The 16100-nt window shown below is 49.1% G+C and overlaps 4 protein-coding genes across 4 annotated transcripts; 3 read left to right on the top strand and 1 right to left on the bottom strand.

Annotated features, from left to right (window-relative positions):
• The first annotated feature begins 23 nt into the window (after window positions 1-23).
• On the top strand, window positions 24-1476 carry EDB82DRAFT_489795 (uncharacterized protein). The gene is made up of 2 exons (XM_025729526.2): window positions 24-467; window positions 529-1476. The coding sequence occupies exons 1-2, from the start codon at window positions 56-58 to the stop codon at window positions 1059-1061; spliced, it is 945 nt and encodes a 314-aa protein (XP_025588742.2). The 5' UTR covers window positions 24-55; the 3' UTR covers window positions 1062-1476.
• A 188-nt stretch (window positions 1477-1664) lies between these two features.
• On the top strand, window positions 1665-4257 carry EDB82DRAFT_472013 (uncharacterized protein; the record flags this gene model as incomplete). Its single annotated transcript, XM_025729527.1, has 7 exons — window positions 1665-1805; window positions 1882-1963; window positions 2033-2384; window positions 2442-2709; window positions 2759-3334; window positions 3385-4048; window positions 4103-4257. 7 exons carry the CDS (start codon window positions 1665-1667, stop codon window positions 4255-4257), a joined length of 2238 nt encoding a protein of 745 aa, XP_025588743.1.
• A 4770-nt stretch (window positions 4258-9027) lies between these two features.
• EDB82DRAFT_77892 (uncharacterized protein) lies at window positions 9028-12083 on the top strand. Its single transcript, XM_025729528.2, has 3 exons — window positions 9028-10497; window positions 10560-11759; window positions 11927-12083. The coding sequence occupies exons 1-2, from the start codon at window positions 9229-9231 to the stop codon at window positions 11712-11714; spliced, it is 2424 nt and encodes an 807-aa protein (XP_025588744.1). The 5' UTR covers window positions 9028-9228; the 3' UTR covers window positions 11715-11759; window positions 11927-12083.
• A 962-nt stretch (window positions 12084-13045) lies between these two features.
• EDB82DRAFT_77817 (glycoside hydrolase superfamily) lies at window positions 13046-15493 on the bottom strand. Its single transcript, XM_025729529.2, has 2 exons — window positions 15233-15493; window positions 13046-15174 (listed from the first exon to the last, which is right to left on the bottom strand). Exons 1-2 carry the CDS (start codon window positions 15393-15395, stop codon window positions 13490-13492), a joined length of 1848 nt encoding a protein of 615 aa, XP_025588745.1. The 5' UTR covers window positions 15396-15493; the 3' UTR covers window positions 13046-13489.
• Window positions 15494-16100: the final 607 nt, after the last annotated feature.

The raw sequence follows: 16100 nt of genomic DNA, 5'->3' as shown, positions 1-16100 counted from the left end.
CTCGGAATATTCTGAGCTTGGTGCCCTGTGTTTGCTGTACTGAGCTTTCGGGCTCATGATTGGCTACGTCACGGCATCTACGGGCCTACCTAGAGGTAGGGTGTGGATTTCCTCCATAACGATGTCGACGAACCAAAGTACTAACGAAACTCTTACCCTGCTGTTGCGTTCTCTACGTTTCATTGTTTCTCATGCTACCAGAAATCACGCGACAATGAACAACTTCGGGGTCGTCGAGCTCGCCAGCGCAAAGACAACTTCGGCGCCAGGATGGGCTTATGTCCCCGATAATACCATCAGTCGTTCAACAGCACCGACTAACAAGAAACGCGCCAGAAATGTTCCTGGACTTACATATAGCGATTTGACAGCTCGACAAGATAATAAGATTCGAAAGGAGGTCGAGGCCTTGGACAAGGATGGTGGAAAGGATAACACAATACCGTTGCCCGTGAAAAGTGGAAGGGGTATGTTCAATGACTGACGGCTGACTTACGATTGCCCTGGTCCAAGACTAATGTCCAACAGCCCAAGGGAAACATACACCAAATGTTCGAAAGATTCTACAATCGCAGAAAACTTTTGGAAATCATCTTGACGATTTTCTCGCGATGCAAGCTCTTGCCGAATCCAACCCTGCAACCTCTCGCGTATCCGGCGCAAACAACAAGCGTCCTTCTGTCAGTCGAAAAGACACCCCTTCATCCTCTAAACCACAACCAGATGAGGATACGACGATGTCCGACGCAAAACTCCTGCCTGTGCTTCCTGAACCGTCGAGATCTCCGCCAGCGAGTCATCCAGGCGATAATAACCCATTGCTTGTGTCGCGCGTACCTGAGATGCCGTCAGATGAAGAACTGCGCAAGCTTCTCGCACACCCTCCTCTCAACTATGGTGAAGCAACGGGTACTAGAGACACGAAATATCCTGCCAGATCGTTCTGCGAGGTTTGCGGATACTGGGGACGAGTGCGCTGTATGAAGTGCGGAACCAGGGTCTGCGCACTGGATTGTTTAGAGGCGCATAAGGAAGAATGTGTCACAAGATACGGACTATGAACAGTCTGAACAGTCTGAACAGTCTGTACACTGGGCGTTCTCTTGTTTCTCTTCTTCGTTTTCTTTGGGTTTGTGGCGTTTACAGTTGTTACGACAAGGCGTTATGGATTGGAAATTGGTCTGATACCCCTGCATGTAGGAGAAGATTCCAATTCAGTGAAGTACAAACACTCTACGACACTATTGATCGTGGTGGTCGAGCTGTCAGCTCGACTCGTCCCTCATGTGTCACTAATGTTGATAAATGCTACGACAGAATTGGTTGTACATCATAGAGTACATGTTGCTGAAGCAACGAGAATACAGAAATTTATCTGATGAGAGCAGAGAGATTCCAAGTTTGACGTGATCAATATCATGAATGGTAAGTTCAGATTGTAAAGCTTGTTAGAGTCAGGTTGCCCTTAAGCCAAAAATCTTGGTAGCCTTGTGGCAGAATTTAGTCCCTGCCGAAACCGATCAGTGACTCAAGTTTAACCCCACCTTCGCGTTTATGCCCCCCCCCCCCCCCCCCCCTTGTGCCCCGCCATTCGATAGTACAAGACCACTTTCAAGACTGCAACTCTTCCACCAAATCTTCAACATTAGTGCGAGGATCTCAACATGTCGTCCGATCAAGCTGATGCTGCCAAGGCGGCCGAAGGTGCTACTGAGCAGAGCCTTCCTTCTCGCTCTGCTAAGCAGCCTAAGGAGAAGCAATCCAAGGACAAGTCTGCCAAGGGTGGAAAGTCTTCGGGCCTCGAGGTTTGTGCCCCTCCCTTGGTCGCGATGCAATTCCACTGTATCATGTCAATCCCGGAATTCCTAACGCTTCTTGTAGATGGCCGAGCCTCCGCAATTCATTCAGCACCGCCTTGATATTTTCGACAAGATCAAGGCCCGCCAGGACGCCGAAATCGCTGGTGCGTGATGCAGTTCTCCCCGTACCGGCAACTCTTGACCCGCATCGAATCGGCTAACAAGACAAACAGCAAAGCCCCGCGAAGATATCGTCATCTCACTCCCCAATGGAAAGGAGGAGAAGGGTACTTCATGGGAGACCACACCCGGCGCCATCGCAAGGAACATCTCCAAGTCGCTTTTCGAGCGCACTGTCATCTCCCGAGTTGACGGGGAGCTGTGGGACCTGACTCGACCTCTCGAGAAGAGCTGCAAGGTTGAGTTCCTCGATTTCGATCACACCGAAGGAAAGAAGGTGTTCTGGCACTCTTCTGCCCATATTCTTGGAGAGGCCGCTGAACGACGCTTCGGATGCTACCTCTGCAACGGTCCCCCTACTGAGGATCCCCCTGGATTCTACTATGACATGGCCAACATGGGAGAGTATGTTTTAAACAGAAAACCTAATCGATATATGTGCATGTGCTAATAAATTCTCAGGCAATCTGTTACTGAGGAGGACAAGAAGGCTCTCGAGCAACTATCCAACAGCATCGTCAAGCAGAAGCAGCCCTTTGAGCGTCTCGAGATGACCAAGGAGGAGCTTCTTGAGATGTTCGAGTACAGCGAGTACAAGAAGTACTTCATCCAGCAGCGAGTTCCCGATGGCACCAAGAGTACCGTCTACCGATGTGGTCCCCTCATCGATCTGTGCAGAGGTCCCCACGTCCCCACCACCGGCAACATCAAGGCCTTTTCCGTTCTCAAGGTAAGCAACTAGAAACATTTTAAGTTGGACTACAACTTACATAATATAGAACTCGGCAGCATACTGGCTTGGTGACAGCAAGAACGAGTCTGTGCAGCGTATTGCTGGTGTCTCATTCCCCGACAAAAAGGCCCTCGAGGAGTACAAGCACTTCCTGGCGGAGGCCGCCAAGCGCAACCACCGAAAGATTGGCCAGGACCAGAAGCTTTTCTTTTTCGATGAGGCATCTCCTGGATCCGCATTCTTCCTTCCCCATGGTGTTCGCATATACAATGCCTTGATGGACTTGATCAAGGGCGAGTACCAAAAGCGAGATTTCGAAGAAGTGATATCCCCAAATATGTACAAGGCCGACCTCTGGAAGACATCAGGGCACTGGAACCATTATGAAGACAACATGTTTACCTTCGAGGTTGAGAAAGAAAAGTTTGGTTTAAAACCCATGAACTGTCCTGGACACTGCAAGATCTTCGCCCACTCAGATGTCACATACAAGGACCTACCCTGGAGGATGGCTGATTTCGGTACTTTGCACCGAAACGAGTTCTCTGGTGCTCTGTCTGGTCTGACTCGAGTCCGTCGTTTCCAACAGGACGATGCTCATATTTTCTGTACTGTAGACCAGGTAAGACTGTTCGAAACCGGCTGTGTCCGAGTTCTACTGACACATTATAGATCCGAGAGGAAATCGAGTCTGCTTTCGACTTCTTGAGCAGCGTTTACGGAATTTTCGGCTTCACATTCAAGCTCAAGCTTTCCACCCGACCCGAAAAGTACGTTGGTGATATTGCCACCTGGGATGCGGCTGAGAAGAAACTCGAGGAGGCACTTGAGTCTTTTGCTGAAAAGACCGGCGCTAAGTGGGAATTCAACCCCGGTGATGGTGCTTTCTATGGCCCTAAGATTGACATCGCTTTGTTCGATGCCTTGAAGCGTGAGCACCAGTGCGGTACCATGCAACTTGACTTCAACCTACCTCGAAGATTCAAGTTGAGATATGTCGCCAACAAGGGGGAGACTGGTGTTTCCGATGGAAGCAACCCGGAGGAAGAGCTGCCTGCTGGATACGCACGCCCTGTTATGATTCACCGAGCCGTGCTGGGCAGTTTCGAGCGTATGTTTGGTATTCTCACTGAGCACTTTGGTGGAAAGTGGCCATTCTGGCTCAGCCCCCGACAGGTCTTGGTTGTGCCTGTTATGCCTGCTGCCAACGATTACGCTCAGGAGGTTCAGAAGATCTTCAAGGCCAAGGGATTGTACAGTGACGTCGACTTGAGCAGCAACACATTCCAGAAGAAGATCCGTACAGGACAATTGGAACAGTACAACTTCATTTTCGGTACGTCTACAAGATCACTCATTTTGCTAACAAGATGCTAATCAAATTACACAGTCGTTGGTGCTGAAGAGAAGGCGTCACGCACCCTCAACATCCGCAACCGAGACGATCAAAGCACTCAAGCCAAGGGCGAATTAGTTGCCATTGATGAGGCTCTTGAGAAGTTGGTGCAGCTCAAGGACACTCGGGGTCTTGTGAACAAGCTGTAAACAAGTGTGACAGGTTTGAAAATACAGGGATGGCGTGTAAGGAGGGTGAGGATAAAAGCAGAGGTGATATGAATTTACAATGAAATGAGACATGTCAGGACAAGTGACGTGCGCGGGAACCGGCATCGTCGTGTAGAATCCAGGCGGAAGAAGTAGCGGTCAATACATGAAAGAAAAGCTCATGAAAGACATATAGATGACCGTCAACGACGGGCGTCTGAGTTGTGAGATTGGCTCAAGCTAGAGGATGGGGCTGAACGTGACAAGCCAGATGGAAGGTATCAAGAGCGGCAGTATGCATAGATAATGCCGGGCCGGCAAAAGACTCGACTCGGTCAATCGGGGGTTTGAAGACAACAGGATATAGGCTATTTTGCCGCATCGTGATTGTGTCAATACCGTATCAAAGCCGAGACAGATCACAAATGTCAGATCAACATTAGGCTATGCGAGCCGAAGATCCACGGTGACAACAATTCCAGCCTCGAGACAACAAGGGAAAACAAGGCGAGAGAAGTGAAGAACGATCAATCAAAGACCGAGGTTTGAAGGTTGAGCATCCCCCCTGGTTCAAGTCACGGCGCTTCATTGTCTTGTTGTGTAACGTGAGAGCTGAGAGTTGATGAGAAAGATAACCAGATACAGACACGAGACCCTAAGAAGCTGGTTCTCGGTGTGCAGATTCAGTATGGAATTCCTTGGCTATGGATGGGCACGGGATGAGACAAAATGAACTGCCAGACGTTGCTTTTTTTTTCTTTCGCGATTTGACAAATAGAAGCATCCGGATAATATACCCAAGTTTCATGTTGTAGGGGATAAACTTGCTTACTCAAAGGCATGATTTTATGATACAGTAACTTGCAGTCAAGGAATCATTGGGTAATTGGATTGTGATACATCTGTTCTCCCAACGTCAAGTTTGCTCGTTCTTGTCACAGCAAATAAAAATCATGGAATGTGTTTGCTTACCTGTACTAGAGACCTAGACCGAACCTTGAGAAAAGTGACAGAAGGTTTCTGTTGTCAAGTGGAGGCCAGCCTCCGTCTTATTCGCTGGGGGGGAATGACGCTCGAGATGATGTATCATTTATGATGGAAAAAGCAAAGAGGACATCCGCGGAGCCAGTGAAAAAAAAAAAAAAAAAAAAAAGAAAGGTCGTGTGGACTAAAATACGCAGAAGCAGAAAAGAGGCCCGTTCACTGTTGAATCAAGGGAGGAGATGAGAGAGGCGGCGCGCGTCTAAACCGAACCACGGGATAGGTTTATGATGTATCAACTTTACACGCCAGCCAGCCGTCCAGTGATTTGAAGGCATCAGCACGCAATTGAGCGAAGTATAGCCGGAGGATGGATGAAACTGGAGGGGGGAAAGAGGAATCAAGAGAAGTAGGCTATTGTTTTTTATTATGACAACAGATGAAGCTCAAAGCGTGAACTGACTTGACTGGCCGAGTTGATGAGTGTGGGTTTGTTGGTGATAGATCATTGATAGTGGGGGTCAAGAGACATTTCTATAATATAATATATGTGCGGAGTCCCTTGCTCCGATTATATGCAAGTTGCAGCGATCAACACGAGTCAGTCTTTCTTTTGATTCTAGTAATGATTGAAGTTGAGAAAAAACGACTGCAGGTGTCCATTCTCAACGACACTTGAGCTGCATTCAAAATCACGAGAGGTTATAGGCTGCCCACCCACAGAGACAATGAATCGCCTTGTTGGTCAGCTCAGGCCAGATCAGATCCCGCTTGCAACTGTACAGCACAGTAGTCTGCTCTGTTTTTGCCCGGCCCCAGAGGAATCACGTCGACTTGGTGCTACGTCAAGCTTTTCTTTTCCACTTTCTATTGCGTTCCAGGTTCGTGGGATTGCAGTGGTGCATCCTGTGGGGGTACAGGCTTCTGTAGTTTGGTGGGTAGGACAAGAGATGACACAAGACCAATAAAATGAGCTTGTCGACCGGTCAGACTGTGGGAGGAGAGTTTCTCATTACTTCCTGTAATACCTACTGGGGCTGTAAGGTAACCTGCAGGCAGTCTAGTAAAGCATATTGCATCTCGTCAGGTCTGGTGACAACTTGACACTGCTAGACAAGGCAAATAAACGAGCAAGGTCAAGCCAAGCCAACAGATGACAAGTAGAATCAAAGCAAATGTTATGAGAAGGAGGGTGTAGTTTCTTTCTGGTTTGAGACAAGCACAGTCAGGTTGGTATAAAGTAGAAGGCCTCATATTTTCCCCATGATGAGTGTCTAAAGTCAAGACCGGTCAAGAAATAATTGCTGCACATTGTCTCAAACTTGGAAGGTGGCCCCGACACCCGCCATTCGTTACCTTGCAAGTGATTTTCGGTCTACCTGTTGCGCAGTACCTAATGTATACACATGCATATTATCCTACATGGCAATAGACCAAGATTTCCCGAGATATCTTTTTCTTCTTTTTTGCCCGATGCTCCTGGCTGGTTACGCAGAACATCGTATGGGATCAATCATAGCCACCCACTGTTTCACAAATGCTGTGTAACGACAGATATCTCAAAATGATCCAGGTTTGCGAAGGTAATATATCGGGCTGGGGTAACACAAGAAGCAGGCTGTGGTTTATACATACCTGTATAGTGCTGTGACACGACAGAACCGTGCCATCCATTGTAATTACCAATGATCAGCTGGGAAGGTAACGTAAGAAAGACTCTCGTGATGGGGATAATGGAGCACTTGGTTGGGTCTGCAGGTCACTCAGTGTGGACAGCTGTTGCAGATGCGTTGTCGCTTATTACTATCACTGAGGAGATGACCTTTTGCTCCTCCTGTTATACCTGACGACTATATTTAGACGAGGTATTGTTTGAGAGACATGTGAATAGTAATACCAAACAAGATATTGAAAGTCAAGATTGGTTGACAAATGCTTATCTGAGGATCAAGAGAGTGTTATGTCCTGCTTCATACTGACCGAGGTCCCTGTATGTAGTAGGTCTGTCTGCATGCATATCTCAATCGGGAATCTCATTGCTAGGATCTCGGGCAGAAGTGTTCAGGGATGGCAATGGGCGGACAGGCGGGGAGTACATGACTAGGGCAAAGCTGTCCACCATGTAAAGAATGGATACGGGTATTCCATGCATGATGCATCCATGGCATGCCGCTATTTGGTAGGGCATTTCACATACTTATGGCTATCCTTGGTATCCATATAATTGCATACATAGGGATAGTAGTATCCATCCATTGATTAGTTTAGTAGTAGGCGGATAGGCTATACTTCTAGCAAAGACAGGGGCTTCGGAGTTGAGGAAGTTAGCCTCGGGCGTTATTGAAAATCAACATGATCTTGCCTTGGTGACAGGTACCTATTTCTATATTTTTGTACGAGGTAGATTTATGAGAGAGTGAGGTGGTAGTAGGTACCTGAGCCAGGTACCTCTCCTCTGATCTGGTGCTGCGCGCCAACCCGCTCACCCGCTCCCGCCGTTCAGATCGAGCCCGTCACTAGCGCCCGTCTAGGGGATGGAAAATGGAAGGCACAGCCTTGGTTCGTGTCTATCTTCGTGACAAAGGATAACTGCCAACAGAGTCGAGTCAGTCATTGTTATAGATATAGTGTACAGATGCATTGTATATCTTACTTATATGTACATTGTTCAAGTATTGCATTGAAACTCAAAGCGGAATAAAAAGGAATTATCTATATACAGAAACACTTAGTACCGGTTGCCGAAATCCAAAGCTAGGTACGCTACCTCCGCTACTTTGCACCTTCCTAGGTCATTTTCATTCATTCATCCTGGTCTTCTTTTTCGAACCCAGCCCACGCCCATGGTTCCTTCCTTTCCACTTCACACCTTCCATGCCCACCTTGGTAGCCTTCATTTCCGTCATCACAGCAAAGAAAGAGGTGGCGCTGTCAGCTTAATCCGTCGAGTACCTAAGCAGGGTCAAAAGGCTGAAACAACTTGCTTAGGTATGTAGGCATTTCAAGTACACTACTTCTCAGTACTAGGTTATTAGGTAGGCACTGTCTGACTGTAGCTGGCTCAGTTCAGGTAGCCGCGGCGATTCCCGGAGTTGATCCCTCCGTACCTAGATGCGGGCAGCCTTTTTAGGTGTTTCTTTGTTGTGGCTACCGTGGGCTAGCTCAACTTATTAGTTCACCCTCTGACTTTAGTAGGCCCACGCGCTTTCGAATTTCATCATCTATCATGTCGACCTTGAGTTTCTCATATTCGACAAACTATACCACGTTCCCTCTGGTTCCCCTCGTTCGCCCATCACGCCCAAAACATCGCATCGCATGATTTTGACACTCTCAGCTCAACTCTCGACTCTGCTTCGCCGCACTCTAAACCGACCCTTGCCTCAGACCTTCTTGTCATTACTATAATACCACATGTGCCCTATCCCGCGCACCCTTGTTGGCATTGCGTCTGGATATACCGTGTCGTATGGATACTCGGCATATCAGTAGACCACAACCAACAAACAAAGTACATAACGTCCAAACACCCCAGCATTGTACAATACATGCGCATCCTTTGACACGATACCCGCTCCTTGGCCTCATCCACCAACTGTTGACGCCAACGACAGGCAGCTTGACGCGCTATCTTGTCTAGTCTAATTCACTGTAGTCCACCACGATCTGCAGCCCACCTTGACTGTTTCTACCGTACAGCACCGTCGCCGCTCTAGCTTGGAGCACCCCCTCCCTCCATCCTCCATCATCTTCGGATCAGAGACAATTGTCTCGCTATTAAAAAGTAACAACTGCCAATCTGCCTAGACCGCCAACACGCTTCTAGCACGCGAGCGAATCCAAGCCTCTCTGGCCTTTTCAGCCCCCCCTTTTGGATCTTGACTATACTATATGCAGAAGCCTTCTACCACTCGTTCAAGGGCCATACTGTTGTAGAAAAACTCCGGCTTTCCCCTACACTTTGGCCCCGAGCTGATCCTTGGTCTCACGATGCGCCGAGCCGCTCCCAACAAGTCCAAGAACCGATCACTCGACATACCTCCACCAGTCGCGAATTCGACACCAGCGATCGCTGATTCGTCTGTGAATGTTGTCGAGGCTCTCCGGTGGGATGAGGCCTTCCAGACTGATCAGCACCAATTTGTCAATACCGTAGCTATTGACGACGACGCCCACGACATCGAGACATATTCACAGCCTCACGGCAACCAGTCTCAGTATAATCACATCACCTACTACACTCCCGATCAGTCCTATGCCGTTCAGGAACCCGTGATCGATTCGCCCATGACAGATGCGCTCCCCGCCGAAGTCGACGCCGTCTCCGCTATCGCCGCCGCCACTACGGCTTGTTTCGCTGTAGGAACCGCCGATTCTACAGGTTTCACCACATCTGGGTTCGTCCATCAAAGCAACTACAGTCAATACACCTCGAATACATATGCCCATGTCTACAACTCTGAATCAGAACCCCTCGAGCCCGATTCTAATTCAGAGTCCGACTTAGATCAAGATCAAAACCAGGAGGAGGGAGACGATATTGACTTGGACGTTTCTATCCATGCCCCCCAACCAGAAGATCCTTGGACCTCTCCTACACATCTTGACTTGCTCCCCGACTATAATACACATTACCATAACCTTGACTATGACCCTGAAATGAGCGATAGTGAAGGAGGAGCCCCCTTGAACGACGACACTTTCAGCGAACCTCAACATCAAACAGACAATCAACATTCTCTTCCACAGGAGAACAATGAAGAGACGGTCTCCGTCACAACCCCATTCAATCATATCCTACAACCCTCCACCGTAGCTGATATCGATCTAATTATGGACGCCGTTCCACCACCAGCACCATGGGACACCATGCCTGGCGATAACATGACCGAGCCGCCTCAGGCTCAAGCCCCCGAGCCAGCAAGTCCAATTGGGCTTCCCTTTATCAGCAACCCTAATCCGGCTATGTTTGGGTCCGAAAACTTGGGCCTGGTTGATTTTCTAAGACACTGGGCATATCAGGCCCGATTTGCTTCATCGTCCCTTGCGCCACGGTTGAACGCACCCTGCCCGGAAGATATCCGCCGTCAAGCACAGGAAACCCCTCGTGAGATCCGGTACGATGACCTTCTTGGTGATCGATATGATATGCAGGGCTTGGACTGGAATTCCATGAATACCACTCGGAGGTATGCGCGTCAGAGACGCAATGACACTTTCAAGAATTACGTCAACAAGGACGGCTCGGATAGATGGAGTGTGAGTAACTACTGCTCTGCGTTTGCTTCTTTTGAGGTTTCAACTACTGACCTAAATTCCAGCCTCACATGGTTGACGTTGACATCCCATCTTCGGAGAGTTTTATGAGATTCAAGAGATACATCGTTCGCCGAGATGTCTACCTTGCTCATTTTCAGCTTCGCAGTGTCTTAGCTTGTCCATCGACCTCACAAGTCTACTACCCCCGTAACGAAGGAGTCACCCGTATCAACCTCACTTCAGGGCAAACTGAGGTTGCACTTCACAACAATTATATGACTGGTCTTGGGACTCTTATTTCTACCCTTGACGCAAACCACGGCGCCATGTTCGCAGGAACCTTTAACGGGGAGTACTATCTCAAAAGCTTGGATTCCAATGATAAAAAGGATTACTCTGAAGGCACTATCACTGAACACCTAGGAGGTATCACCAATCATGTTCAAATTCACAAGCCTCGGCAGTCCTCCGCACCTGTCGCTGCCATCTCTAGCAACGACCATGGGTTTCGTCTTCTGGATCTCAATACACAGCAATTCGTGATGCAGAGTAGGTATCGATTTCCACTCAACTGCTCACGCATCTCTCCCGATGGTCGACTGAGAGTCATGGTTGGGGACGACTTCAAAGCTCTCATCACTGATGCCATCACTGGTGAGATTCAGCAAGAATTATCCGGGCATCGTGATTATGGCTTTTCTTGCGACTGGTCTGATGATGGCTGGACAGTAGCTACCGGTTTTCAAGACAAGGGTGTCAAGATTTGGGATGCTCGCCGCTGGTGTGATTCGAGGGGAGTAAGCACCCCGTTATGCACTATCCGGTCTGAGATGGCAGGAGTACGAAATTTGCGCTTCTCCCCAGTTGGAAGCGGCGAAAGGGTGCTCGTCGCTGCAGAAGAGGCCGACTACGTCAACATCATCAACGCTCAAACATTTGGCAAGAAGCAAACTGTCGACATTTTTGGCGAGATTGGCGGCATTGCTTTCACAAATGATGGACAAGACCTCAATGTGCTAGTGAGCGACAGAGATCGTGGTGGTCTCCTCCAGCTCGAACGATCTGGCCTTGGACCCGAGCCTTACTTCCGCAATTCCTGGCGCCGCTATCACGATCATGCAACAGATCAATGGCGTTATCGAAGTGACGAATATTCACATCTTGGTGAGCCCTGCCAACGCAGACAAATATCAACAGATGCTTTGCCTATCTTCTAAAGCACTATATCTCTACCTTTTTTCTTGAACCTAACGCCTCGGAACGTACGTCTTTGGCTCAGCTTTCCTATTATATCCACTCGACCTTGGTGGTCGCTCCCATTTATCTGGAGCGTTCTTTTTCTACTAGCACTATACCCCTTTTGTTATGACTTCATCCATCTGGCGTGCCGATTATATATAGGTAACGATGATTCACTTAAGGGGAAAAGCAACATAGCCCCTTAGCTATAAAGCTGCTTATCATGCTACTATTGCAGATTTTTCTTGTCATGATTTCCATCCTGTAGCATGCAGGCCGATTATCCTTGAAGGCGTTAGACACAAGTACGATGGCATCGGGCATCTGCCCTTTCTCTTGGGAGACATGTATTTTATAGACTGGACGTATTATGAAAAATTCAGGACTTGCGAACGAATTCGGAAATGTCATGTACGAACAGATTGCAGCCCAATATGCTGCAGTTTGGGGATTTAAGTAGAAGTGTTGAATACAGATCAACAATACCATCAGTTACATAGGCTCGCCGTTCAAAGTCAAGCACCCTATGACAAGCATTATTTGGCCTGTCAATACATACGTGCTGATACGTTGGTAGATCGGTCAAGCCTCACACGTCTAGCTCTGAGACAAACACGAATTCGGGGAGAGACCCGGGCTATGGCTGGAAACTGATCACAGGCTCCGAGACACGAGGGTTTCATCGCCATTCCGAATCTGCTATTGCCCGTTCGTTCACTCCCTGACCGATATAACGTGGCTTTTGTTCCTTCCTCTTTTCTCTTTTCCTCTTGAGTCATTGATCAAGATATCAGAGACAAAGCGTCACATATCCGCTATGAGCTATTTATATCTGGTGACATGAAACTTACGCCACTCCCTCTACTTGTACTCGGTGCCATGTCGACTAGCTCTCCATTCAGGCCTCATTCACATCTAACGAACTGGCGATATGTTATTAACAAGCCATCCTCTTCTTCATAGATTACGAGCAGCGTCTACCTCGCGTGACCTAGATTCTGTTCAAATGGTCTGGTTTTACCGCTGAGACGCTCAATTGCAAAAGCCGAATCTCGTCTTCATTGAGAGTTCTGAGTGGGTTGACGTTAGGTACACACAGCTGATGCCCCAGCGCCTTGATACGTACACCATGCATCTTACATCATAAGAAACGAAACACTCTTGGCCTTTCTTCCCTCCAGATTGCCGTCAGTTGGAGTTTATAAATCCCAGCTGGTATTGCAGGAGTTTATTGGGCTCAGCATATATATAATATCTGCATGAAAGTATATATATAAACATAACGAGCAGGCACGATAAGTAGATAAATGCAATGGCTGTGATATATTGAAGAATTATAAGGTAAATACTAACGACAACCCAGCTATAGTGTGCATTACAAGTAAAGAACAGCTCTCCTTAAGAAAACAGTATGCGCTTTCTGCTTCGCCCAAAAGCCGTAGGGACGCGTATATCGTCAAAGGTTGGCGAAAATTACACGCAAAATAGTGGCAAAGAAACAAAAACTCATAAATTCAAGTGAAGAATATATCAGATGCAGGTTTCATCAAGAAATAAACATCCTCAGATGTTTGGGATAAAACGTGTCACTAGATGATGAAGAGGAGCGGAACAAGAGTAGGTTGAGAAGTAAATGGCCTAGCAGCGTCGGTCATGAATTAATTATATACAACATTCCAACATGTTCCAAAAGTTGAATCGTACAGGACGCTTGAGTATGCCATATTCAAAACTGGAGATCCTCCAAAAGGGCTTAGTAACCGCCGATGAAAGAAGACTTGCAACCCCAGCTTCGCTCACAGTTGCAGTCACCGGGCTCCTTCCAGAGATCGTCCTCGTAGGAGAAGAATACAGTCTTGTCACCACAGGTCTTGCGGATGGACTTAATAGCCTCGGCCTGCTCCTTCTTACCGGGGCAAGCAGAGCCGTTGCACTCGCCAGCAGAAGGCCAGCCGCACTCCAGGTTGATGACATCGTTACCCTTGCAGATTTCGCTGAGGAGGTCAAGCTGACCCTGGACAAACTCACCAGCGCTCTGGGGAGTAACCTCGGAGTTGAAGTAGGGGTGGATGTTAGCACCGGTGACATCGACAACACCGCAAATGGCGCCCTTGACGTCCTCTCGCTGCCAGATGTTGAGGGTCTCTGCGATGGTGTAGGGACCGTTGTAACCGGAACACTTCTCCTTGACGACAGAGATCAGCTCGGCGAGCTCATCGGGAGAGCAGAAGTTGTTCATGATAGCCTCGTTACCAACGGTGAAAAGCTTGACCTGATCCCACTGAGCCCACTTGGCGAGAGCGTCGACCTGCTCCTTGATCTCGGGGGTCTCGTAAGTGCAGCCAGAGGCCTTGACAAAGACACCAACGATCATCTCAATACCGTACTTCTTGCAAGCAGGAGCAACAGTCTCGAGGGTGTCACAGTCGGTAGAGTAGGAGCGGATGATCTGGAAACCAGCATCCTTGAGGGCAGCAATATCCTTATCAACTTGATCGCCAGACTTGCACTTGCCAGTGGAGGACTCGTAAGGAGTGTAGGTGATACCGTAGTGATCGTTTCCACCCTTCAGGTTACCGGGGTTGGAAGGCTTCTTAGGGGTCTCGGGCTTAGGCTTGGGCTTAGGGGCCTCGGAGGGCTTCTCGACAGCGGGCTCGGTGTAGGTAGGGGTCTCGGGGGCAGAGTAAACAGGCTTCTCGGGCTTGGGGACCTCAGGGACAATGCTGGGAAGATCGTACACGGGAGCAGTAGGCTTCTCCTCCTTGGTGGTCTCGGGTTGAGGCTTAGGGGCCTCGTAGACGGGCTTGGTCTCTTTGGGAGGCTGAGGCTTAGGAGCCTCAGGAACCTGGGTGGTGGCAGGAACACCGGACTGAGAGTAAGGGCAGACGTAGACGAAGTCGGTCTCGGTGACGGTGACGACCTGCTCGGGAGCAGTGTAGGTTCCAGGGACGTAGCTGGTGGGGACAGGGTAGACGATAACGGTCTCCTCCTCGCAAGTCTTGGTGATGGGAGCAATGGTGTAGGTACCAGCAGAGGGGCAGACGTAGGTGGTAGTCTCGATAACGCTGGTAACGACGCCGTCGTGCTCGGTCTCCTTAGCGTAGGGGCAGGTGACGGTGGTAGCAGTCTCGACAATGGTGGTGACACCTCCCATGGTGTGGGTTCCAGCAGGAACCTTGGTGGTCTCACCAACACAAACGGTGGTAGACTCGGTCACAGTCATGGTGGTGGCAGGGAAGGTGTAAGTGCCGGGAGTAGGGCATTTGTACTCCTGAGGGGTCGGGATAGGGACAACGACCTTGGTGGTGGTGGGAGCAACAGGCTCGGGAGCCTCGTAGGTTGGGGCCTCATAAGCAGTGGTGGGCTTAGGCTTAGCAGCCTCATGAGTAGTAACGGCTTGCACGGTGGGCTTGGGGGGCGAAGGGGGGTTGGGAACAACTGTATCAGTCAGTATCTAGTTGTGCAAGAGAACAGCAGCCCGTGAAGAAGAACTTACGAGTAGGCTCGCCATAGTAAGTGGTCCAGATGGTGGTGCAGCTGGGAACGCAGACCTCTCCACCACGACGGAACATCTCATGGGCACGTCGGTGGTGAGGGTAAGCAGCTTGGGCACCAGTGGCCATGGCCGCAACGGCAGCAGCAGCAAGTCCTCCCTTCATTGTGAAGACGAGGATGGATATTCAAAAAACTTAAAACAAGTTGGTTTGTAGTTGGTAAAGGAAACGAATGCCCGCTGAAAGAGTGAAGCGGTAATGAGGGTATACGGAAACGAAAGGACGAAAGCGAAGATTAACAAGGTGCTCTCTAGATTCGCGAAGGATAGAACCGTGAGGAGAAGGAAGACCAGAAGAAAAGAGCAGGAAAAGAGCGGCGTATTAAATGAAGATCATTCATGGGCACGTCAATATTCCCTCTACCTGCGACCTGGTCTGCTGGGCCTTGGCTGCAGTGCCCAGAGGGCCATCGCATTAACACAAGATGACCTAACCGAGAAAAGTGGTTTGATGGTACCTGAGACGATGCAAGATATCGGCGCCAAACGCCAAAAATTCAGGTACCCGTCCACCCCTGGCCAGGTGCCCTGTGGACTGTGATGCCCTGTGCCTCATGAAATTAGCTGGGGTCATGAGTTGTCCAGTCCCGAAACTGGACAACCGTTGGTGCAATGCCGAACATCATTGCCATGACAGTTCAAGAATCCCCAGTATCTGACCAGGGTTTCTGGACGAAAAGGAGAACGGTGTGGAGCACGGGGCACGATGTAATCTCGTGGTTTCGACCGGCTCCGGGGTTTCTCGATGCCATGTCTGTTCTGTCAAATAAGGCCGTTGTCTTGATGATAGCTGGATGGGCCTAGACCAATC

The sequence above is a fragment of the Fusarium venenatum genome, assembly GCF_020744135.1.
Source record: "Fusarium venenatum strain MPI-CAGE-CH-0201 chromosome Unknown EDB82scaffold_1, whole genome shotgun sequence".
Taxonomy (NCBI): domain Eukaryota; kingdom Fungi; phylum Ascomycota; class Sordariomycetes; order Hypocreales; family Nectriaceae; genus Fusarium; species Fusarium venenatum.
The sequence above is the reverse complement of the archived record's forward strand: the minus strand, read 5'-3'. Positions and strand labels throughout refer to the sequence as shown.